A 25567-nucleotide genomic window follows, 5' to 3' on the forward strand; every position below is an offset into this window, starting at 1 on the left:
TATATATATATATATATATATATATATATATATATATATATATATATATATATATATATATATAGTTAGTGATTAGTTTGTATAATATTAATTGTATAATTATTTAAAAAATAATAATACAACATTTAGAAAAAAAAAATTAACAAAATGGCCAACTATTCAATTTTTTGTTTNAAAAAAAAAAAAAAAAAAAAAAAAAAAAAAAAAAAAAAAAAAAAAAAGGAAGAAAAAGACAGAGAAGTTATTGTTACCAATTTGCGAACAGCATCACCATGTTCATAATTTGGAGCTTCTTCCGGCATCCATCGCCTCGTATAATTTTTGTATCTTAACAACACCAATTCCCGCAATTCGTACCCTTTAATCTCCCATTTTTCCATCTTTCAACCCGTTTCTCTCTCCGTTTCTATGCACATTGCCAATGGCGATCCGTGCTGTGCTCGTCATCGTTCCTCTTGGTCTGCTTTTCATCCTCTCCGGCCTCATCGTCAATGTTCTTCAGGTTTTTGGAGATTCCTCTTTTGTTATTTCCTCTCTTTATCCCTTTATTGTGGGTGTAATCGCCTTGTCTGATTCTGGTTGAGTTGCATTTTTCAAACCCTTGTCTATGCGATGAAAAGAGTTGAATTCTTTTCGGATGGGTACTTGATCTTTCTGCAATCCTGATGTATTGATTAATGGGCGTTAATTTGCAAACCAGTTATGAATCTAGATTGTTTGAATCTGTGCCTGCTCTTTGCACCTTCTGTATTTGTAAATGGTGTTGAAGCAATAACGCCTAAATATTAAACTGCTCTATCCTGATTCGTGCAGCTATAATATAGTTTGTTGTATGGTTAGCCATTTTGCATAATTTGGCAACGAGATCGTAGTGTTTGAACAATGTTTACTTCTGAAAATTAAAGGTATACAGGCTACTGGCATTATATGAATGAGATTGAATTAATTATTACCATTCCTAAGGGCAATCATGGTTTTTATTCTTCCGTCCAAGCCCACCGCTAGCAAATATTGTCCTCTTTGCGCTTTCCCTTTCGAGCTTCCCCTCAAGGTTTTTAAAACGCGTTTTCTAGGGAGAGGTTTCCACACTCTTATAAGGAATGCTTCGTTCCCCTCTCCAACCGATGTGGGATCTCACAATCCACCTCCTTGGGAGCCCAGCGTCCTCGTTGGCACACCGCCCGGGGTGTGACTCTAATACCATTTGTAACAGCCAAGCCCACCGCTAGCATATATTGTCCTCTTGGGCTTTCCTTTTCGGGCTTCCCCTTGAGGTTTTTAAAACGCGTTTGCTAGGGAGAGGTTTCCACACTCTTATAAGGATTGTTTCGTTTCCCTTTCCAACCGATGTGGGATCTCACATTCTGCCAATCGAAGCTGTAGAGTTGGTTTTTCTGAACTTAACATTCTGATTTGCGTATTCATCGGTCAACTAGGTCTTTTACTCGTTTAGGAGCTGTTTGGTTCACAGATTTGGGGGTTCATTAAGCTTGGGTTTATCCAATTTGGGGTTGTAAAACCTATGTTTGAATTGTTCAGAAAAAACTTGTGAAGCCTTTGTTTGGATTTGGTAGAAAATAGGTTTGCTAAGCCTCATTTTAAACCCTCAACTTAAAAGGATATATCTATCTATATCTATATCTATATTTATATATATTTAGTTATCTCATGTAATTCATGAATTCAACTTTCAGGCACTTGTCTTTGTTCTTGTTCGTCCCATTTCGAAGTGTTGGTACAGGAGAATCAACAAACTGGTTGCTGAATTGCTATGGTTGGAACTCATTTGGCTAATCGATTGGTGGGCAGGTGCCAAGGTGTCACGGTTTCGTTAAAATATGTTTTGGTTAAACATACATTTTTGCTTTGCTATTACTGATATAAGTCTGATACTAGTTACCATTTTCCTCAAACAGTTACTCTTTTGCTATGAACCTCTTTTCAGAAACAACTAATATTAACCTAGATGAAAGATCATTTTTCTAATCAGGCCATTTCTTGTGAGTTGGTAATTTTTGCTCATTGCAGGTTGAGCTGTATACAGATCAAGCAACCTTCCAATTGTTGGGTATGATATTAGAAATTAAATGTCGAAAACATATATGTGTTGCAACTCAAACGTAATCTCATACGTGCAAAACTACAGGCCAAGAACACGCACTTGTTTTATGCAATCATCGAAGCGACATTGACTGGCTTGTTGGATGGGTCCTAGCTCAGGTACTTTAAATTTATGGCCATCAGTTTATGCTATCGTTTTGAGTTTGTTAAATTACAAATTTCGTCGCGGGGAAGCCTAGCGGAGCAGCTATCCCATACTTATTGTTTGTTATCTTCCAACCATCTTCACAGGAGTTCCTTGAGTAATCAACTTAAATAGATTAGGCCAAGTCTACCATATATTACTTCAGCAATACATGCTAAAACTGTTGTATTGTTCTTCGACTGTTTCGAAATTAAGCCTTCTTAATGCAGCGTGCAGGTTGTCTTGGTAGTGCCTTAGCCATTATGAAGAAAGAGGCAAAATTCCTCCCAGTAAGTATTAACTGTATGGTATTGCAGCCGTCAATATTATGAATGAACAAATTGAAGTAAAGCTAAGTATGTTCTCGCATCATGAAAATTCTGGGAATAATAAGAAGAATGCTGGTTGTGTTGTTACTCTAGAATTGTTGAATTCAAAAGCCCATTGTTTTCTTTTCTAATAAGAATCCATCCTATCTTTGACTTTGTGGTTTTTATTGAGTTGGTCATAACCAACATATTTGACTCAATTTACCTCGTCAGGATAAGCCCACCGCTAGCAGATATTGTTCTCTTTGGACTTTCCCTTCTGGACTTCCCTCAAGGTTTTAAAACGCATCTACTAAGGAGAGGTTTCCACACCCTTATAAGAAATGTTTCGTTCCCCTCTCCAGCCGATGTGGGATCTCACAATCCACCCCTCTTGGGGTCCCAGCGTCCTCGCTGGCACACTGCTCACTGTCTAGCTCTGATACCATTTGTAACAGCCCAAGCCCACTGCTAGCAGATATTGTCCTTTTTGGGCTTTCCCTTCCGGACTTCTCCTCCAGGTTTTAAAACGCATCTACTAAGGAGAGGTTTCCACACCCTTATAAGAAATGTTTCGTTCCCCTCTCCAGCCGATGTGGGATCTCACAATCCACCCCTCTTGGGGTCCCAGCGTCCTCGCTGGCACACTGCTCACTGTCTAGCTCTGATACCATTTGTAACAGCCCAAGCCCACTGCTAGCAGATATTGTCCTTTTTGGGCTTTCCCTTCCGGACTTCTCCTCCAGGTTTTAAAACGCATCTACTAAGGAGAGGTTTCCACACCCTTATAAGGAATGTTTCGTTCCCCTCTTCAACCGATGTGGGATCTCACATTTTCTTAAGCCCCATTAGATAACCATTTGGTTTTTTAAAAATTAAGCCAATACAACTCAAATCAACTTTTTTAGTCTTTAGGATATACTTTGGGAGTGATTTCGGAATGACCAAAATCACTAAAAGAAATTACTTTCTTTCAGTTGAACGAATCGAGTTTCTCTTAGGATTTATTTACTAATTGACAAAAGATATCATGCTACTGTTTCAGGTCATTGGCTGGTCAATGTGGTACTCTGACTATATTTTTCTAGAAAGAAGCTGGGCAAAGGATGAAAGCACTCTGGAGGTGAGTTCATATACGTGCAATAAAAGTTACACTTAAGCATGTCATCTCACCTTTTCCCTTTCTTTTCTAACATTCAATGGCAGTCAAGCTTTCAGTCACTCATGGATTTTCCCATGCCATTTTGGTTGGCACTTTTTGTTGAGGGAACTCGTTTTACACAACAAAAACTTCTAGCTTCTCAGGAATATGCTGCATCTAGAGGATTACCTGTCCCTAGAAACGTTTTAATTCCTCGTACGAAGGTGAATTGAATATTCCTTTACCATTAGAATCGAAACGGGTAAATTCATGAACTCTATCCTTTCCTTACCATCAGCCTGGTCTTTGCAGGGCTTTGTTTCTGCTGTGAGCCATATGCGTTCGTTTGTTCCTGCTATTTATGATTGTACAGTGGCCACTTCCCCAAAAGACAACCCTCCTACATTGTTGAAGCTATTTAGAGGCCAATCTTTTGTGGTAGTCCAACAAACCCTTGAAGAATAATAATTGACTGATTGATGATCCATATGATATTGCTTGAACACTACATTATCTCTCATTATTTAATATAATAGTTCAAGATAATGTCCATCCTTGTTCATGAAGATAACAGTCATCTATAAATTCATCTGCTTCATGAATGAATGACTGCTTCTTTGGGGCTTGTGTTGTGTTGTTAGTTTTTGCATTCCTGTTAGAACTTGCCTGAAAAAGATATGTGCTGTTTTAAAAGACACGGTTTAAATGGATGTCTATTAGTTCCTGAATCTTTGGACATGGTCAGAGTGGCCGTTTCTATGTGGGGGTGGAGACAATTTGTAACAGTCTATTTCTACGTGGGGTGGGGGTGGAGACAATTTGTAACAGTCTAAGTCCACTGCTAGTAGATATTGTCTTTTTGGGTTTTTCCTTCTAGGCTTCTCCTTAAGGTTTTAAACCGCGTCTGCTAGGGAGAGGTTTTCACACCTTACAGGGAATGCTTCATTCTCCTCTCTAACCGATGTGGGATCTCACAATCCACCTCCTTGAGGGCCCAAAGTCCTCGCTGGCACACCACCCGGTGTCTGGCTCTGATACCATTTGTAACAGCTCAAACTCACCGTTAGTAGATATTGTTTTCTTTGGGCTTCTCTTCAAGGTTTGAAAACACGCTAGAGAGAGGTTTCCACACTCGTATAAGGAATGCTTCGTTCTCCGATGTGGGATCGCACACAGTTGATCTGTGGGACTAAAGCATTAAAAGATTCATTACAAGTGAATAAAAAATTTAAGCTAACTTGAGGGTTGTGTCATTAATAGTGTCCCAACTTAAAAATGAACTGATCCTAAACTGGCTGATTATTTTGGGGCTTGAATAAGAACATATTAAAACTTGAGTCTGATTGTAATCAATCCTTATTTTGTATGAACAAACAGATAGGCTTTGTATCTTCTACAAAAATATAAAGTTATAAGTATACATCTAATGTGTCCTATTGCACAGGTAAAACTGCAAGTCAAGCGACACGAAATGCAGGAATTGCCAGTAACTGCAGATGGGATCTCACAGTGGTGCAAAGATCTATTCGTTACCAAGGTATGAGGAACAATAACAGATATTAGAAGCGATTGGACACGTTTTTTTTATCGTTCTTCCTATCTTGAGAAATAGATGCAAGTAATCTGCTGAGCTATTACCTCGTTTCGTCGATAATCAATTGTTTAGGTCCCGTTTGATAATCATTTGACTTTTCAATTTTTAGTTTTTAAAAATTAAGCTTATAAAACTGTAATAGCCCAAGTTCACTGCTAGCCGAAATTGCCTTCTTTGGGCTTTCCCTTTCAGGCTTCCCCTAAAGGTTTTTAAAACGTGTCTATTGGGGAGAGGTTTCCATACCATTATAAAGAATGTTTCGTTCCTCTCTCCAACCAATGTGGGATCTCACAATACACACCCCTTTGGTGCCCAGCATTCTCGCTGGCACACCACCTGATGTCCACCCTCCTTCGGGGCTCAACGCCCTCGTTGACACATCGCCCGGTGTCTAGCTCTGATACCATTTGTAACAGCCCAAGCCCACCGCTAGCAGATATTGTCCTTTTTGAGCTTTCCCTTTCGGGCTTCCCCTCAAAATTTTTAAAACGCGTCTGCTAGTGAAAAGTTTCCACACCCTTATAAAGAATGCTTCGTTCTCCTCCTAACCGATGTGGGATCTCACAAAAACGCTATTTCTTCAAATTTGAAAACTAAAAAGAATCTCTCATACGTTCAGAAATGAGTATTTAAGCGAGCATACTTTCGGCTTGCTTCCCCAAACTCATCTTGCATTCTGTCACTGCTCAATTTCCCTCTAACTCTCTCAGTGCTCTCTCTATATCTCTGATATCTATTTCCTCATGCAACTTTTCAGGACACATTACTGGAGAAGTATATGACCAAGAATTCGTTCAGCGATCAACAACCTATCAACATAGGCCGACCAAAAAAGTCGTTATTGGTACGTTTTCTCGACATCAAGACTGGTAAACCACACATCATCCTATATACATTCTCCGCTCTCCTTATCAACCCAAGATATCTCTTCTTGTCTCAACAGGTTGTTCTTTGTTGGTTATGTATCCTGGCTTTTGGCATTGTTAAATTCTTCCAATGGTCTGCACTCCTCTCCTCATGGGAAGGCATCGCATTCCTAGCTGCCCTCTTGGTTCTCATAATCCTCGTTATGCAATTGCTCGTTCATTCTTCAAAGTCGACACGTTCGACACCCGTCAATCTGTCGTCCCAAGATCCAGCCGAGGAACGGCTACTTCAAAAATGAGATAAGATACTAAGCCTGTCATGTGGCTATACAAAATGCATTATCATCACAGTACTCATTCATATTCATTCCATTCTTTGTGCAGTGTTTAGTGATTCTTTCAACACCGAAGTGTAGTATGTGTGTCTGTCTAAAGCATCATTCCACTTCAGGCACTTCAAGTCATGTGTAGCTGTATTACAAGTTACTGTCTGTATAGCCATGTTTCTGATGCTGCAATTGTAACTTTTTTTCGGTTTTTTTATTCGTGAGTGTTCGAGCCATACTACAAATATCACGAGTGTTTAAGTCTAGATAAATTACGAGCTATTTGGCTTGTTTAAGTTCTATTCTATTCTATTTAACGTACTCTCGTTTCAATATTTCAATAATTTGTTCTTTCAAATAAAAAAGTATACAATATCAATATCAATGTGATCATAGCTCAACTTTAATAAGATATGGTTTAATGATATTCATAGACTTACGTTTTTCTAATAACAAGGATTATATATATTAAAAGAGTGATATAGTCCCGTTAGTTTATTTGAACTTATTACTACAAAATAGTGGTTGTAATGGTCCAACCCTATCGCTAGCGGATATTATTCTTTTTGAGCTTGTTCGAGCTTTCTTTCTCGGACTTTCTCTCAAGCTTTTTAAGTATGTTAGGGAGAGTTTTCACACTCTTATAAAGAATGCTTCGTTTTTCTTTCCAACGATGTGGGATCTCACAATCCACCCCCTTTAGAGGCTCATTGTTCTTGCTGGCACACTGCTCGGTATCTACCTCCCTTTAGGACTCAACGTCCTCGTTGGTACACTGCCCTGTGTCCACCCCTTTTGGGACTCAGCCTCCTCGTTGGCACACCGCCTGATGCCTCCACCCCCTTTGGGGGTCAATTGTCCTTGCTGGCACACCGCCTCGTGTCCACCCCTTTCAGGACTTAACCTCCTGGCACACTGCCCCGTGTCTGGCTCAAATAACTAGGACAACTATTTTATTTTTATTGTGAGAAAACAAATTATGGTTTTTTTTTTTCAATTCTTTCTTTCTTTCCTTTACAATTGGTTACTAATAAATAGCAATATGTTTTCTATTATACTTAATAAAGAAAAATAAGATTTTTATTCATTATTTCATTATTTCTAAAGAAAATGCAAACGAGACCTGAAAATGGAAGCTTTGGGGATTGGATTACCCATTACAGTTCGATGTCTCCGTCTTCAGCTGCAATGGCGATGGGCAATTTCGTCAGAAAACTACACCTCTATTTAACCACACCTCGGTCCTATGGAAATGGTCTTTCCTCTTCCTGAAGCTCTGATTTGCCGAAAATTTTCTATATTTTTCTGTGAGTTTCTATTTTGAGATTGAGATCTTGACCTATCGGAACCGCCTTCTTCCGCCGCCTGCGAACCCCGTCTTCTTTCATCTCTCAGGTGAACTTTTTCTATCTTTAGCTCTTTCTTTTACATGCGTTTTGATTCCATTTTGCTGGGCGCTTCCTTAGGGGTTTTGTTTTTCACCATTATTTGCACTATCTGTTGGATTTCTGTGGGTTTGCTGTGGGATTGTGGTTGAGAAATGCTCCTAAAATAGGTTAAATTCCAAACTACCTGCTCTAGATGCCTGTGGAAAGTGACTCAGCTGTGTTTTTCATCTTTATCTTCAAATCCAGGGAAGAAATTGAGATTGTTGGGAATGGTTAAAACTAGCATATGTTTTGCTGCCAGTTCTTTTGATGGATCATTATTTGTAATGATGGGACTCTTTTCTTTTTTTGCTTGCAAATGCTTGACCCGAAAGTATGTGTGTTGTGCTGATTGTGAACATTCATCGTTTCCCCTTTCCTACTTCAGCTTTTGTTTTAACTGCTGTTGAGGATGGTTGGGAGAGGTGTCTCACATCGGCTAATTAAGGAGTTGATCATGGATTTATATGTAACAAATACATCTCCATTGGAGTGAGGTCTTTTAGAAAAACCAAAACTAAAGTCATGAGAGCGTATACTCAAAGTGGACAATATCATACCATTGTGGAGGTCCGTGGTTCCTAACATGGTATCAGAGTCATGCCCTTAACTTAACCATGTCAATAGAATCCTCAAATGTCGAACAAAGATGTTGTGAGTCTCGAAGGTGTAGTCAAAAGTGACTCAAGTGTCGAACAAAAGGTGAACTTTGTTCGAGGGCTCTAGAGAAGGAGTCGAGCCTCGATTAAGGAGAGGCTCTATGGTGTACTTTATTCGAAGGGAGGATTGTTTAGAGAGGAGTCTCACATCGGCTAATTAAGGGGTTAATCATGGGTTTATAAGTAAGGAACACATCTCCATTAGAATGTAGCCTTTTGGGGAAACCAAAAACAAAGTCATAATAACTTATGTTCAAAGGGGACAAGATCATACCATTGTGGAGGTCCGTAGTTCCCAACACTAAGTTGATAAAGTTATGATATATTTGCACAAGCCCAACAAACAACGATCAATATCGATTTGGGAGAAAATGACATTAATAGGAGTTCTAGTTATATGATACCACGTTAAAATCACAAAATCTTTGAAGTTCAAACTGATGGATTGCAATATATTTAGTTTATTCTGCATATTCTTAAATCGTAGCATCTTGTGATGAAAGGTAGAACATTCTTGTACCATTGTGATTTGTGATTTGGATGGATCTAGAATAGTATTCATTCTCTAAATAACTTGAATGAATTTATTGAACAATAGGTGAAAGAACTGCAAGATTGTTGGAGAGAAAATTTGTTCTTGTAAATGAACTATTATGAATTATGAAGAACTCCTGGGTTGGGCAGGACCTATTGACTTGATAAAACGAACCTTTTACTGTTTCTTATCTGATTTGATGTATGTATGTGTGATGCTCAGGATATCTGAGAATAGTGTGATGGTTAAAGCATACGCTCAGGAGTACACGTACGAGCACCCGTGGGAACGGGTAACTTCTGCATCTTGGCGTAAATTTGTGGACTCTGAAAACAGGCGTACGTTGTCCCATATTCTTGAAGTCGACACCTTAAACAGAAAGGTTGACATTGAATCTGGGAAGCTATATACAACCCGTGCTATTACGATCCATGCGCCTGGACCATGGTTTGTTCGTAAAATTGTTGGTCAAGATACCTGCCATTGTGTCGAATCCACGGTTGTAGATGCTCGGTCACGCTCGATGCAACTGACCACTCAGAATATTAGCTTTCAGAAGTTCATAGAAGTGGTGGAGAAGATTAGATATGAACCTCACCCTGATAATCCGAACGGATGGACAATGTGCAGACAGGAGACGAGTATTCGTATCAAGCCGTTGTCAGCGTTGGCGTCGATGGCCGAAAAAGTGGAGCAACGGTGTGCTGAGAGGTTCATGCAAAACAGTGTTAAGGGTAGAGAAGTGATGGAGAGAATTTGTAAGTATCTTGAAGCTGGATCTAGCGGACTCACTGTCTAACTTTTGCTTCCTCTCATTGATTATGTACCGGTTCTTCAAAGGGGTCAGTGAGATCATGGTCTGTTTTCCAAGCTGTTTTTAACGAAATAATTCTCATGGAGAAACGTGTTTACCGGCTTTCCCTTAAGGCTTCCTCTCATTTCTTCAAGATTTTAAAATGCATCTGCAAGGAGAGGTTTCTATACCCGTTATAAAAAGTGTTTCGTTCTCTCTAACCAATGTGGGATTCACAATCCCACCTCTCTTGGGGGCCAACGTCCTCTCAGTGTCCAATCCCACCTCTCTTGGGGGCCAGCGTCCTCTCAGTGTCTAGCTCTGATATCATTTGTAACAGTCTAAGCTTATAGGAGATATTATCTTATTTACTCAAGGTTTTAAAACATTAGGGAGATGTTTCCACATCATTATAAAGAATGTTTCATTCTCCGTGAGATTTCACACAACTTTTAGAAATTTTTTAGTGTTGCAAAACGGGATCTCACACAACTTTTAGAAATTTTTTAGTGTTGCAAAACTTCCGGTGGTGTTTGAAAACTTAAAGTTCTAAAAATTAAAAGCCAAATCAAACAAACTTTTTCCTGATTTCATTGATCAAACAACTTATTCTGATGGATACTATGTAAAAAGGTCCAAGAATAAATTCAAGAAGAACTGATGCTTACAAACAAATCAAACATAGGCAGCATTCGTTCATATATGCATTCCTCAGAACGCTTTATGACACAATACAGTTGTGTAACACGCTTCTGATGATAACGTTAAACCATTAGAACAACGAACAACGAACAACGAGAAAAACACTGAAACCGACATATTGCTTCCTACATTTTTTTCAGACTGCAGAGATGCAACGATTGCCATTACCTCCTCCAAATAGAACAATACACAACGGGTTTACAAGATATGCATGCAGCAAAGCAGAAATCATCTGGGTGATCATGACAATGATCAACAACACAATACAAGTTTCCAGCCAACCACTGACCCGATTTTCCCTAGATCTTATCGAGCTTCTCCGCCTTCACAATCGGGTTGGCTTTAGCAATTGCATCCTGTGCAGAGGTGCGATAATCAAATGGGCAATCGTGTTTGTCGGAGTAACGATGAATGGCACAGAAGATATTACCACACCGACAGTCGAATCCCATTAATCCGACTCGCTTGTTGCAACTGTTGCAACGTCTAGGTCTGTCCTTAGGCTTCACTTCACTGCTCCCTTCAGAAACCATAGGAGATGCCTGCATTGAGATGATCTTAGGTTCCGCCAAACTAACTTGCACATCAACACTGGCGGTGACAAAGGGTTCATTTTGGTTAGAAGTAGACGATCCATTCATGATACTTCCAATAGTTGAAGCACTCAATTGAGCATGATCTTGTTTCAACATCAAATCCTTGTGGCACTTGGAACACATATTCATAGTAGCAGCACTTCCGAAAAAGCCACAGTTGTTAATGCACAGAAAGGGACCCTCAGGGGGAGCTTGACAGCTTGCCTCGTCATGTTCCATGTTCTCAATCTCCTGCAACACATTCACGTGAATTTGTTTCTTTTCTTTTTGGGTGGGAAACACATAAATTTCACTCAACAGCAGACTACACAAGGAACCAGGATGATGCTGTCAAGAATTAGAAATAGAAGCCGAGCATTTGCTGGCAAATACTTGTTCACCAAATACAATACAACTACTACTACCAACTACTAACAAGTGAAGAGCTTGAATACTTCAAATTTGATAACCATACAGGTGCCGATGAACAAAAAATGTTATTCGTGTACGTTTAGGGACGTGAAAAGGTTAAGTGTGATTCGTAGGTCAATTCCCATGTCTTAGAATACGTTAACTATAAGTCAAAAAATGAAAAGTTAACACATTATAAATTGGAATTAGATGAAGAAAAGAACTTGCAACAAGATTAAAAACATAAACTATAGAAGAGAAAAAAAGAAAGAACAAGTTTCCATACAAGGTTATTCTAACAGAGGATTCATATGCACATATTCCTACATTATCAGCAGAAACACAAGATAGGTAAAGAGGACCAAAAGAATCAAAGGATTTAATAGTTAAGTCGCTAGAGTGAAAAGATATGTTCCTTCATTATAAAACTATAGTTGCAATCCACACGCCATCAATGAGAAACATGGCCATAATCTTTCCCACCTCAAACACCAAATCTACCTTTGAACTCAAAACATGTACTCTAGCTGGACGCTAGAACCCAGTATTGAACCTTTGATAGGAATTATAAAGCATAAACTCATTACATACATTTGACACTGCCCAACTATGATTTTGACAAACCAATTCGAAAAGTAAAGTGTAAATCATCTCAATGAACATTCAAAATTCTCGGAGTCCCTGTACTAAACATTGAAAATTCCAGACTGAAACAATCATAATATCTACAAGCCAGTAAGATCCTTACAACAACAATCATCAGGAGAAACATTAATACACACGCATAAGAAACACATGGAAATTCACCGTACCCTTTTTTCTGGGACGAAAAACCCTTAGAAACAAGGGTTTTCAACCGATCTCCGGATAAAATTCGCGTCCAAGCAAAACCCCTGCGTAATCAAACGGAACAATGAAAAATTAGATTAAACTAAACGAAAATTCATCTAAAAACACAAGGAACAGAAGGCAAATCCTCAAAGATAACGATCCATTGGAGAAATTGAAAAAATAAACAGAAAGGGGGATTAGCAACCCTAACCCTGGAAGGAAGGGAATGGGCGATGAGAAATAGAGAAAGAAAAGTAAAAGGAAGAAAGAGAGAATTATGTGCAATGTGTGATCTCCATTTCCGAAGGCAAAATTTCTCCGGAAGGAAGAACTGTAGGCACTGATTGATGGCGACGAGGGGAAAGAACTTTATTAGCTGTGCATTTTCATCAGCATTCTCTCATTTTCCCTTTTCTTTTTTTTTTTTTTTTTTTTTTTTTCCCCTTCCCCTTTTAATCACAAAATGTACACTTAAATGAGATTGGAGACGAGGTTATATTCAACCTACTCGTCTTTACCTCCAATCTTGCTCGATATCACAATCGCATTTTTGCGGTAGCGGAACAGCGGTTATGCAACACTTGTTTTAACCTAGCAAACAAGTCAACCGTAAGAAATTTGGTCTTCGTGGACAATATCCACGTATGCTTTAGCCACGGGTCACGTTTGAAAATAATCTGAAAGAATTGAGAAATCAACGCTATATGACTATAGGCAAAGAAAGAAACACCACGACTTCAATATAGTCGCATTCTCCTGTAATACATTTTGGACCATTTTAATCCTAATGGGCTTAAACATTCGTACCCTCATATTGACACAACATAAAATGGTAAAGACATATCTAAGATGAAGGCATGTAAAAGGAAGTTTGGAACGGGTATGCAGATATGGATAACACGTATTGGACAAGCATGACTGAGACATCCGACATACGGCGACAACACGTCTTGGACAAGCATAACATGACACCCGATTCACTTTATATATATTTCTTTTTTTAGTATATTATATTATATTTTGTTTTATTAAATTTATTAAGGTATTTTAGATTTTTTAATAGAAATTATATTAAAAAATTGAAATTGTCCATTAAAAAAAATTGAAACAAATACTCTTTTATTTTAAAAAAATATGCTTAAAAATGGGAGAAATTCTTGAAAATTTTGGTGGTGACGATGACTGAAATCGGAGACAAGAAGATAAGGAAGGCTTCTCTATACATATCCTTCTACATGGACATCTCTAATTATATCAAAATTGGCTTAGGACGAACGGAAAAAATTCTAAACAAAGCAAGATTTCGTGTTCGAGAACACGAGGATCATAAGTATCACAGAAAGATGCTTGCAAAAATAATACAAGAACAAAAAAAAAAAAAGATTAATGCAAAAACGAACTTGCTATGACCTTTTTAGCGAACTTCTTGAGCTGTCTGGGTTGCTCCTGACTTTACCTAAAAAGTTTTCTATTTCGAATTTTTTAAACTGAACTGCACTGTTCATTCAACAAAATCATTCAACAAAAGACAAGGCACATGGTTTCAAACTAGTGCATTAAAAATGACGAATATAAATTCCACTCCGACAAGTTCAGGCAATGGAATTGCTCGAATGTAAAGTAAGGGAGAGGAACAAAGCAATCCGACCTGACCGACAGTAATGCTCTATTAAAAGGCAAGTAGTAGTACGGTAGAGTGGCTTTGAATGAGGAGCAAGACACAAGAAACACAAAAATGCTTGCCTGACACCACAATATTACTCAAAGTTAGATGCGGGAGAGGCATTACAGGGCCCAGTGAGCAGCAAAGTAAGCTAACCTGTCATCCTCAAAAGGAGCTGTAAAGCCATGTAAAGAAGCAACATCACGATCACTAAACTCAATATTCAGTTCATCTCTATAAATATTGCCTCCCAAATTTGATATTACACCTCCATAACATTCCTCCTTCCTCTCCTTTCTTGCCTTTTGAGCTTTCTGTGCAGACATTAATGGCAAGATTCAGTGTCCACAGGGCGACGAGGTGGTTCACGGTGGCTGTGGTGCTTCTGTTTGCAGTGGCAAGAGCTCAAGACAGCGGAGGGCTTGCACCGTTGCCTGCTATGGATGCTGGGGCTGGATTTCAGGTGACATTTTCCAGTGGTCGAGTTCTGCTATCGACTTTCGTCTGCCTCGTTGCGCTTCTTTGCCATTAGATGTCAGATTTTCCTGCTTTCTCATTGATGGTTTGTATGTATACGTTGATGTAATGATTGTGGCACTACTTTTTCTTCCTTTTTGGTCATGATACTATATATTTGGAACTTGATTCTACATGCTTTTGATATGTAATCTCAGAGGTATTATCAATAAAGAATGGTTTTTGATATGGATGAACATAGAAAATGCTTTAGAAAGTTAGAACACTCAGATAGGAACAGCTAAACGTGATGACAAAGTATCAGAGGAGATCATGTCCAAGCTACCGCTAGCATATATTAAGTTAGCATAACTGTAACAACTACGTGATGACAAAGTATAACAACTCAGATAGGAACAGCTAAACGTGATGACAAAGTATCAAAGTATCAGAAGAGAACACTCAGATAGGAACAATTACGCATATATTATGTTAGCATAACTGTAACAACTACGTGATGACAAAGTATAACAACTCAGATAGGAACAGCTAAACGTGATGACAAAGTATCAAAGTATCAGAAGAGAACACTCAGATAGGAACAATTACGCATATATTATGTTAGCATAGCTGTAACAACTACGTGATGACAAAGTATAACAACTCAGATAGGAACAGCTAAACGTGATGACAAAGTATCAAAGTATCAGAGGAGAACACTCAAATAGGAACAATTACGCATATATTAAGTTAGCATAACCGTAACAACCATGTCCAAGCTACCGCAAGCATATATTGTCTTCTTTGGGCTTTCCCTTTTAGACTTCCCCTCAAAGTTTTTAAAACGTGTCTGCATAGAAGAGGTTTCCACAATCTTATAAAGAATACTTCATTTCCCTCTCCAATCGATGTGGAATTTCATAATCTACCATCCTTTGGGGCCTAGCATCTTTGCTGGCGGCACTCTTTCTCCTCTCCAATTAATGTGGGATCTAACAATCAACCCCCTTCGGGGCCCAACGTCCTCGCTGATACACCGCCTGATGTCTACTCCCTTTGAAGCTTAGTGTTCTCGCTGGCACACTGCCTGGTGTCCATCCCCCTTTGGGGGTGTACAAGCAAAGACGCTGGCCCCAAAAGGGAGTAGATTGTGAGATCCTACATTGACCGAAGAGGAGAACGAGTACCAGCAAGGACGCTGAGCCCTGAAGGGAGGTGGATTGTGAGATCTCACATCGGTTGGGAGGAGAACGAAGCATTCTTTATAAGGTTGTGGAAAACTCTCCCTAGCAGACGCATTTTAAAAATATGAAGGAGAAATTCGAAAAGAAAAGTCCAAAGAAGCTAATATCTACCGGCGGTGAGCTTGTTACAATAACCAAGCTGCACAGTGCAGACAGTTCAGTTCCTTATGTGGCAATATCGAAGGAGAATAAACCAAACATCAAGAAAGCTCAATAGAATGATAAAAGAAAAACTCTTCAATCTCAACGGTTGTTTGTCTGAATACAAGGATACTTACATCTGATCCGAATTTAAAGCTAAAGAAACCAGTTCCTAAATGACCAAAAAATGAAAGAGGAGTCGTATGAACAAGACAGAACATCCATCGGCAATTTCATTTCATCGAAAATAGTAAGGAATCACCAAAGATTTTGTTATTGCAAGACGAAGTTGAGATGTCGATCACAAATGCCTCAAATCTAATCAAAATCAATCGCTATAACCCTACACGCAGGGTTTGATCAAGCAAATTCAAACAACTCATCACGTTTTCTCAAGCAAATGGCGTATGTATACTGGAACAAATATCAGACAAACAATTTAGAGCAAATGTACCCATTGAATCAAGCGTGGTTCACCCCAAATTCTCGTTCCTCAATCTTCTTGTTCTTCTCGATTGCTGCCGCAACCTCCGCCCGCGTATACTTCTCACCGGGCATCCCAATTAAGTTCAAAAACACCATATTTAAAAAATATTAATAAAATTATAAAATATTATTAACACCACATTTATTAAAAATAAAAAATTTAAAAAACTAAACTTTTTTTTTTCCTAAAATTTAAAGATATTAAATTTATTTTTAAAAATTCAAAAATATATTTGAAACTTGGTAATAATAATAGGGTAATTTTTAAAATTTTAAAATAAATTTATAAGTATTTTTTAGTTTGAAAGTGTTTTTAAAATTTTTAAAGAAAATTAATAATTTTTTAAAAAAGTTTAAAGGTGAAATACTTTTTAAAATTAAAAAATTATTTTTAAAATTATTTTAAAAGTCTTAATTTAATTATATTATTTAAAATTTTAAAAATTTAAAGAAATTAGAGATATTTTAATTAATTTAGAATTATTATTATTACTGTGGGTAGAATAAATTTGGGGTAAAGTGGATTCAAATGGAAGTCCTTCAAAGCAGCCTTTGCCGCCATTTGCATCATTCATCATTCACGCTTCAGCTTGAGCTCCATGATCAATCTTAATGTCAGTAATCTGTTCTTCAGGTATCCACATTTGGTCCCAAGATCATCGTTCCAAATCCCCATAATTTTTCTACTCCACACTCACTCTCTTCCACATCACAAAGATAAACCCACCAATTGGAATACTTCTCACGCCCTGATTCAATCAAATCCACTTCTATCCCTCTTGGAAAAGTGCACTTCCATGACGCAGATGAGGCAAATTCATGCCCAAATGGTTTCAACTGGCTTGATCTCAGATGGGTTTGCTCTGAGTCGCCTTGTTGCGTTCTGTGCGATTTCTGAGTGGCGAAATCTTGACTATTGTGACAAACTTCTCGACAATGCTCCTAACCCGAATGTTTTTTCTTGGAATGTAGCGATTAGGGGTTATTTAGAGAGTGAGAATCCCAGATATGCTGTTTTTTTGTACAGGAAAATGCTGAGAAAAGGTGGGTCTATTCCTGATAATTATTCTTATCCTCTGTTGTTTAAAGCTTGTGCTGGTTTGTCGTTGAGTTTCACGGCTAATGAGATTCTTGGGCATGTAGTACATTTGGGTTTTGATTCGGATTTGTTTGTGCACAATGCGATTATTCATGTGCTGGTTTCTTGTGGAGAATTGTTGGCTGCACGTAAGGTGTTCGACGAAAGTTGCGTGAGAGATTTGGTTTCTTGGAACTCGATAATCAATGGGTATGTTAGGTGTGGGTTGGCAGACGAGGCATTGAATCTTTATTACAAGATGGAGGAGCTGAAAGTGAAGCCAGATGAGGTCACAATGATTGGACTCGTTTCAGCTTCTGCCCAGCTTGAAAATGTAGCTCTTGGAAGAAAGCTTCATCAATTCATTGAAGAAATGGGTTTGAATTTGACCATTCCACTTGTCAATGCATTGATGGATATGTACATTAAGTGTAAGAATATTGAGGCTGCAGAAACACTATTTGAGAACATGACAAAGAAAACCATTGTTTCATGGACTACAATGGTTGTTGGATATGCCAAATGTGGGATGTTGGAAAGTGCTGTGAGGCTGTTCAATGAGATGCCAGAGAAGGATGTCGTGCCATGGAATGCTCTAATTGGTGGCTTTGTTCAAGCCAAACGTAGTAAGGAGGCTTTGGCTCTGTTTCATGAAATGCAAGCCAGCAATGTTGACCCAGATGAGGTTACTGTCGTTAGTTGTTTATCTGCATGCTCTCAACTTGGAGCCCTAGATGTTGGAATTTGGATGCATCATTTCGTTGATAAACAAAATCTTACTATGAACGTTGCCTTAGGAACTGCTCTAGTTGACATGTATGCTAAGTGTGGGAACATAAAAAAGGCTCTACAGGTTTTTGAGGAGATGCCAGGAAGAAACTCATTGACATGGACAGCTATAATTTGTGGTCTAGCACTTCATGGACAAGCACATGCTGCCATATCTTACTTCTCGGAGATGGTTAGCATTGGACTGGTGCCTGATGAGATCACCTTCATTGGGGTCTTATCGGCTTGTTGTCACGGTGGATTGGTTGATCAAGGTCGAGACTATTTTTATCAAATGAGCTCCAAATATGGTATCTCCCCAAAACTTAAGCATTATTCTTGCATGGTGGACCTTCTAGGTAGGGCTGGCTTCTTGGAAGAGGCAGAAGAGATTATTAGGAGCATGCCTTTTGAGGCAGATGCCGTAGTGTGGGGAGCATTGTTCTTTGGCAGCCGTATGCATGGAAATGTTCATATAGGAGAACGAGCTGCTTTTAAGCTTCTTGAGTTGGATCCTCATGATAGTGGAATTTATGTTTTGCTTGCAAATATGTATGGTGATGCTAATATGTGGGAGAAGGCAAGGAAGGTAAGAAAGATGATGGAAGAAAGAGGGGTCGAGAAAACACCTGGTTGTAGTTCAATTGAGATTAATGGTTTAGTTTATGAGTTTATAATTCGTGATAAGTCACATCCTCAATCGGAGAAAATTTACGAGTGTTTAACTTGGTTAACAAGACAACTTGAACTTGTTGAGGACGAAACATCTTCATTGAAAGAATTCTGAGGTTGTCATATTTGAGTTGACAAAGAGTAGGGCTCTAAAATATGCTCGACCAAGCTCCATCTCCCACAGCTAGCCTTGAGTCGGTGAAGTCTTTCGATGATTAGTGAGAGATCAATTATGAATATATTACAAAGAGTGGGGCTCTCCGACACCTCGGTTCAAAAAAGAATATTTAATAAAAGACTGCTTTCTAGTCTAGAAGTGATTCTGAAGAGCCTTTGTTACATTGAGATGATGAAGGTCTACCTCTCAAAGCCCACAAAGCTTCTTCAGAAGGATAATCACTTGAATCTTCTGAATGGTAAGAGTTTGTTCTGTACTGTAAGCAATGAGCTCCTTTCAAGCCTTTTCAGTTTCTTGACCTTTTGCATTCTCTTGTCCAGTTATAGTTGAAGCATGGCATCTTGGAAAAAGCTTCCAATAATTGAAATGAAAGCTAAACAGGTCCATATTCAGCTCATTTATTCTTGCCTCACCCATTCTATAACAAGTCACCAGCGGGTTTTTGTCGATATGCTTCATTGAAGCATATGTAATGGTGGTTGGTGGGTATGATGATTCAAGTTTATGTGCTCAACGCTAGTAGCATCTCGATTTTTTAAACCATTTTATACGTGTAAACCATGTCCCTTCGATTCCTTTGGATGAAGCAATTTTGAAATGGAGGTAGAACATAAATAGGTTTAATCTTATTTTGGTCTCAAAACGTTCATGTACATCTTATTTTGTGCTCAAATCTTTCATGTCCTCGAAAATTCAAATGTTATCTTCTAAGTCTAGAGATGAAAATAGAACATTTGAAGTTAAATAAAAGACTAAATAAAACTATTAAAAGTTTTAACACCAAAATAAGATTTACACCATATATTAAAGTTTAATCTATAGTATCATATGGTTATGGTCGTGTGGGGAACTCATTATGTTGACTTCGTGTGCTCGAAATTGTTAAGGACCTTATTTGCTCTCCTCTGACTTTTGTCTTATGTACATTATCTGTTTGATCATCAAAGTGATTCTATTCTCCTTCCCCAGATTTTGGAACTGGCCTGCCGAGTGTTAAAGTGCCCACAGGAAGGAAAGGCTCTTTAGAATCATGTTCTGAAAAATGACCTTGTGGTAGGGATCGCACTTCAAAAGAAATAAAGCTCAATCCATGTGTTCTGTGTAACTGGGTCAGAGGGAAGACACAAAGATTGCCACCGACAAAATTGGCCCGACACTGACATTGAGAGGTGAAAGACGAGGAGCGAATGGATATTAGGTATTGTGCATATCGACTTTTGTGCAATACTTAGAGTATCACATTAGTGGGGAACGTGTGAAGTCTCATCTGAGATATCTCAGGAAGAAGATGAAAAAATCGTGGTCAGCCCATAACCCATTGACATGAGGTATGTTATTTCTTGCAAATCAAGTGTCATGATTCATGGAACCATATATTCCAGGTTGTTTACGTGATTTTTCATCATATATTTACAGTCCCTTTTTGTGATACAAGTTACTGATGATCAAAGTAGAAGTCATTTTGTATTATATTTAAGGGATTTCTGGGTTGGCAGTGAAGAAATTCTTTTATGTTCCATTAAGAAAGAACGACAATGAACATAGTTGTTTGAATTTTAGAAAAGTTAAAGGTTAGGGTTGAGATGGAGATTAGGATGGAGATGTGTTGTACACTATAACGATTAAAAAGGCGGAGGATAAGTCTAGGGTGAAGATCCTATTTGGAAAAGGAATGCAGAATATATAATCAATTAAAGAAATTCAAAGTCAATGCCAGAGTTGGGGGTTGGGACCTCATAATTATAAAGGATTTCAAGAACAAGGACACATAATACCTAATAAAAGTTCACAAGTAACTTTTTCTTAAAATAAAGTTGGGACTAAGGTTGGAGAGAGTTAGAGAAGGGTAACATGTAAGAATAATTACAAAACGTTTGACAGTCGAGACAAGTATTGGTGTAACAACTCAAGCCCGCCGCTAGTAGATATTATCTTCTTTGAGCCATTTTCTTTTCGGGTTTCTCCTCAAGGTTTTTAAAACGCGTCTGTTAGGGGAAGGTTTCCACACCCTTNCCCCTTTAGGGCCTAATGTCCTTGTTGGCACACTATCTCGTGTCCACCCCACTTTGGGACTCAGCCTCCTCGCTAGCACATCGCCCAGTTTTTGGCTCTGATATCATTTGTAACGGCTCAAGTCCACCACTAGCAGATATTATCCTCTTTGGGCTTTCCCTTTCAGGCTTCCCCTCAAGCTTTTTAAAACACGTCTGCTATGGAGAGGTTTCTACACCCTTATAAAGAATGCGTCGTTCTCCTCTCAACCGATGTGAGATCTTACAATTGGGATCTAAGACACGAAACAAACTATAAACTAACAACCAAAAAATTTAGGATCAAAGTCAAGGATGTGGTATTCATTGTAGTAATTTTTAGTAAAGCTTAGGCTTGAATAAAGATTGAGTTTAAAGTGGGCGAGTACCTCGTGCCCTTATTTTCTACCCATCCACCTATATCACTTTCAAGTACATAATACTCTTTTACTAAAGGTCATTCAAACTCTTTGAAGAAGACACCCTCCAATGCTCGATCGAGTACTCACCAAGTTCGTAAAGTACACTAACTTATCCCTCCGTTGAAAGACTAATGCACTCCTTGAAATATGAATGAGGCCTCGATGTGGATTACTTTAGTGTTGTTGTACAAGATAGTTGGCCAAACTACTTCCTATCTCTTAACCCAGAAAACATTTCAAATGTAGATCTTTAGATTTCGAGTGAAGTCAATAAAATTAGATCACTGAACGAGTAATTGTCACAACCACTAGAGTTTCCAAAGGATTGAAGCATTGAAAGGTGAAAAACTGTAACATGATTGATTTGTTAAAGGGAAGAGAAATAGTAATGAGAGAAGAGAGTGGATGTGCGATGCAGTTGTAGCAGATTAGGGAACAGAAGGAATAAAGAATAATATTCAGTGGTTGTCCTTTGCCTCCGCCTCAGGGTTTGGTCTTTCTCTTTCTGTTCCAGTTTCACATGTCTAAGTCTCTCAACTCTGACTGAAAAAGCAGTGTCTTATGTCCCATTTGCTAGGAGTTTTGTGATTGCTTTCTCCCATGCCAGACACCATCATCCAAATTGATTGGATTGACACCCATAATCACACTCAATTGCCCAACTAGTATTGAATCATCATTCTATTATTATTATTTTCCGCTGTTCATTATCTTTTCTGGTCCTGCTAGATTTAGCTCGTGTTTCTAAATGTTTAACGATCTAGTCTATGAACTTTGGTACATAACCATTTCGTCTGGGTAGTTTAATCTTTGTAATGATTTAGTTTATGTTGCAAATACGGGTAATGTCTAGCGGAGTCTCTTATGTATATAGATTGATAAGTTGTCTAGAGGTCGAGGCCCTGACATTTAAAGTTTTCGTTGTGTGTTNAAAACGCGTCTGTTAGGGGAAGGTTTCCACACCCTTATAAATAATGTTTTGTTCTCCTACCCAACCGATGTGGGATCTCACGATCCACCCCTCTTTGGGGCCCNCCTAGCAGACACGTTTTAAAAACCTTGAGGGGAAGCTCGAAAGGAAAAGCCTAAAAAGAACAATATCTGCTAGCAGTGGGCTTGAACCNTGCTGGCACTCGTTCCCTTCTCCAATCGATGTGGGACCCCCCACCCTATAATCTGCCCTTTGGGGCCCAGCGTCCTTGATGGCACTCCTTCCCTTCTCCAATCGATGTGGGACCCCCCCTCCCCCCCCAAATCCGCCCCCCTTTGGNTACTTCCTATCTCTTAACCCAGAAAACATTTCAAATGTAGATCTTTAGATTTCGAGTGAAGTCAATAAAATTAGATCACTGAACGAGTAATTGTCACAACCACTAGAGTTTCCAAAGGATTGAAGCATTGAAAGGTGAAAAACTGTAACATGATTGATTTGTTAAAGGGAAGAGAAATAGTAATGAGAGAAGAGAGTGGATGTGCGATGCAGTTGTAGCAGATTAGGGAACAGAAGGAATAAAGAATAATATTCAGTGGTTGTCCTTTGCCTCCGCCTCAGGGTTTGGTCTTTCTCTTTCTGTTCCAGTTTCACATGTCTAAGTCTCTCAACTCTGACTGAAAAAGCAGTGTCTTATGTCCCATTTGCTAGGAGTTTTGTGATTGCTTTCTCCCATGCCAGACACCATCATCCAAATTGATTGGATTGACACCCATAATCACACTCAATTGCCCAACTAGTATTGAATCATCATTCTATTATTATTATTTTCCGCTGTTCATTATCTTTTCTGGTCCTGCTAGATTTAGCTCGTGTTTCTAAATGTTTAACGATCTAGTCTATGAACTTTGGTACATAACCATTTCGTCTGGGTAGTTTAATCTTTGTAATGATTTAGTTTATGTTGCAAATACGGGTAATGTCTAGCGGAGTCTCTTATGTATATAGATTGATAAGTTGTCTAGAGGTCGAGGCCCTGACATTTAAAGTTTTCGTTGTGTGTTAGATCTCATATCGGTTGGGGAGGAGAACGAAACACCCTTTATAAGAGTGTGGAAACCTGATATGAACCAAGAGACATCAATCATACAATATACTTCAATGTAGCATGAATTGAAACATCTTTTGATAATTTTGACAACCTTTTCTTCACACATTGAAGTATATTGTATGATTCATGTCTCTTGGTTCATATCAAAAGCTCTCCCTAGCAGACACGTTTTAAAAACCTTGAGGGGAAGCTCGAAAGGAAAAGCCTAAAAAGAACAATATCTGCTAGCAGTGGGCTTGAACCGTTACAAATGGTATCAGAGCCAGACACCGAGCGATGTGTCAGCGAGGAGGCTGTTCCCCGAAGGGGGTAGACACGAGGCGGTGTGTCAGTAAGGACGTTGGGCCTCGATGGGGGGTGGATTGTTAGATCCCACATCGGTTGGGGAGGAGAACGAAACGCCCTTTATAAGGGTGTGAAAACCTCTTCCTAGCATACGCGTTTTAAAAACCTTGAGGGGAAGCTCGAAAGGGAAAGTTCAAAGAGGACAATATTTGCTAGCAATGGGCTTGGGCCGTTATAAATAGTATCAGAGCCAGACACCGGGCGATATGCCAGCGAGGAGGTTGTTCCCCGAAGGAGGGTAGACACGAGGCAGTGTGCCAGTAAGGACGTTGGGCCTCGAAGGAGGGTGGATTGTTAAATCACATATCGGTTGGGGAGGAGAACGAAAACCTCTTCCTAGCATACGCTTTTAAAAACCTTGAGGGGAAGCCCGAAAGAGAAAGCCTAAAGAGGACAATATCTACTGACAGTGGGCTTGAACCGTTACATTGTGATTGCCTACAATGAGTTCACCACAAGCCAAATTTAAAACGTGAAGAGCTCGATATGAACTTTCTAAACCATCTTGAAAAAGCACCAAAAACATCAAGAACTAAAGCATAGACTTACTTTTATTTCACTCAACCAATTGGCCTTTTTAGATATACCCTTTACTTTAATCTCTATTTCAATATGATATCCATATTCTTTTTAGTTACTTGTAGAATTTGGGTCCATATTTTAAAGCAATCTTGATTCAAAAGTAGAAAAGAGGACCAATGAGGTAATGAGCATTAAGAATTGCTTTGAGGTATGCAAGCATATACTTATTCCAATGTGTCTATCAACCTATGTTCATTCATTATGTCTTATGGAATCCAATGAGTCGATACGTAGGCCCTAGAGATCCCATATACAACTGGGTCACGACGCTTAATGTCAATTTATAGTCAAAATATAGCTTTTATCTAGTTGGTACGTTGTGAACATTAGAGCTCGTTTTGCACCTTAGTCAGCTGAGATTCATTAAGATGACAAAATCACTGCATTCGTGAACCACTTAACTTCGTTCAGGTCTGATGTTTCTTTGAAAACATTTAAGAAGAACGAGTTTAATTTTTAAAAAATAAAAACAAAAAATTATATAATAATCAACGGATTAAATGAGTTTTTTTTTTAAATTTAGTTTATGATAAATTAAATTAAAATTATTATTATTCTCTTTAATCTCATATCCAAAGTTCTTTATGCATGAAAACAATATTTAAATTTGAATTTAAAATATAATAATATTCATATTTAAACCAATATTTCTATATAAATTTAAATTTAAAGAAAAAAAAACACTTTTTTTAATGTACTTCCATAAACTTTGCCTCCCTATTCTTAGATCTTCAAAAATAAAATTATTGAATTTGTTGAATATCGAAAAAGTCATCGAGCATGATTACATCGAAGAAAAACATATAAAGATGGGGTGGAATAAAAAAACGATTCGATGTAAAAAAAATATATATATATTTTTAAAGAGACTAAACTTTGTCATGTCATCTGATGACGATGATGACGTGTAACGAGTAAAAATACCTGAGAAAAAAAAACGAGCACTTCAAATCAATGTCTTTAACACGAACCGCCAACGCCCTTCGAGTTTGGAGACTGTATGTATGTATATCTTTTGATCTACATACATCGTCAACTGGGTAAAGA

The 25567-nt window shown here is 38.4% G+C and overlaps 4 protein-coding genes across 4 annotated transcripts; 3 read left to right on the forward strand and 1 right to left on the reverse strand.

The window, feature by feature from the left end:
• Window positions 1–240: 240 nt before the first annotated feature.
• On the forward strand, window positions 241–6821 carry LOC111793995 (1-acyl-sn-glycerol-3-phosphate acyltransferase 3-like). Its single transcript, XM_023676091.1, has 11 exons — window positions 241–502; window positions 1695–1817; window positions 2029–2068; window positions 2147–2220; window positions 2476–2535; window positions 3599–3676; window positions 3760–3918; window positions 4007–4132; window positions 5139–5231; window positions 6046–6132; window positions 6232–6821. Exons 1-11 carry the CDS (start codon window positions 422–424, stop codon window positions 6451–6453), a joined length of 1143 nt encoding a protein of 380 aa, XP_023531859.1. The 5' UTR covers window positions 241–421; the 3' UTR covers window positions 6454–6821.
• A 745-nt stretch (window positions 6822–7566) lies between these two features.
• On the forward strand, window positions 7567–10027 carry LOC111793996 (protein slowmo homolog). The gene is made up of 2 exons (XM_023676092.1): window positions 7567–7875; window positions 9324–10027. The coding sequence occupies exon 2, from the start codon at window positions 9343–9345 to the stop codon at window positions 9898–9900; it is 558 nt and encodes a 185-aa protein (XP_023531860.1). The 5' UTR covers window positions 7567–7875; window positions 9324–9342; the 3' UTR covers window positions 9901–10027.
• A 488-nt stretch (window positions 10028–10515) lies between these two features.
• LOC111793997 (zinc finger A20 and AN1 domain-containing stress-associated protein 8-like) lies at window positions 10516–12828 on the reverse strand. Its single transcript, XM_023676093.1, has 3 exons — window positions 12625–12828; window positions 12395–12475; window positions 10516–11423 (listed from the first exon to the last, which is right to left on the reverse strand). Exon 3 carries the CDS (start codon window positions 11409–11411, stop codon window positions 10896–10898), a length of 516 nt encoding a protein of 171 aa, XP_023531861.1. The 5' UTR covers window positions 11412–11423; window positions 12395–12475; window positions 12625–12828; the 3' UTR covers window positions 10516–10895.
• A 4105-nt stretch (window positions 12829–16933) lies between these two features.
• On the forward strand, window positions 16934–20569 carry LOC111793999 (pentatricopeptide repeat-containing protein At2g22410, mitochondrial). The gene is made up of 3 exons (XM_023676094.1): window positions 16934–19337; window positions 19420–19480; window positions 20069–20569. Exon 1 carries the CDS (start codon window positions 17003–17005, stop codon window positions 19034–19036), a length of 2034 nt encoding a protein of 677 aa, XP_023531862.1. The 5' UTR covers window positions 16934–17002; the 3' UTR covers window positions 19037–19337; window positions 19420–19480; window positions 20069–20569.
• Window positions 20570–25567: the final 4998 nt, after the last annotated feature.

Source organism: Cucurbita pepo, chromosome LG04 (genome assembly GCF_002806865.2).
Source record: "Cucurbita pepo subsp. pepo cultivar mu-cu-16 chromosome LG04, ASM280686v2, whole genome shotgun sequence".
In the NCBI taxonomy this organism is placed as follows: Eukaryota; Viridiplantae; Streptophyta; class Magnoliopsida; order Cucurbitales; family Cucurbitaceae; genus Cucurbita; species Cucurbita pepo.

Coding starts and splice junctions, on each gene's coding strand:
- LOC111793997 (XM_023676093.1), bottom strand. CDS start 11,411: ATGGAACATGACGAGGCAAGCTGTCAAGCTCCCCCTGAGGGTCCCTTT.
- LOC111793995 (XM_023676091.1), top strand. CDS start 422: ATGGCGATCCGTGCTGTGCTCGTCATCGTTCCTCTTGGTCTGCTTTTC. Junction 1,818..2,028: donor ATTGGTGGGCAGGTGCCAAG/GTGTCACGGTTT, acceptor TGCTCATTGCAG/GTTGAGCTGTATACAGATCA. Junction 3,919..4,006: donor TTTTAATTCCTCGTACGAAG/GTGAATTGAATA, acceptor TGGTCTTTGCAG/GGCTTTGTTTCTGCTGTGAG.
- LOC111793996 (XM_023676092.1), top strand. CDS start 9,343: ATGGTTAAAGCATACGCTCAGGAGTACACGTACGAGCACCCGTGGGAA.
- LOC111793999 (XM_023676094.1), top strand. CDS start 17,003: ATGATCAATCTTAATGTCAGTAATCTGTTCTTCAGGTATCCACATTTG.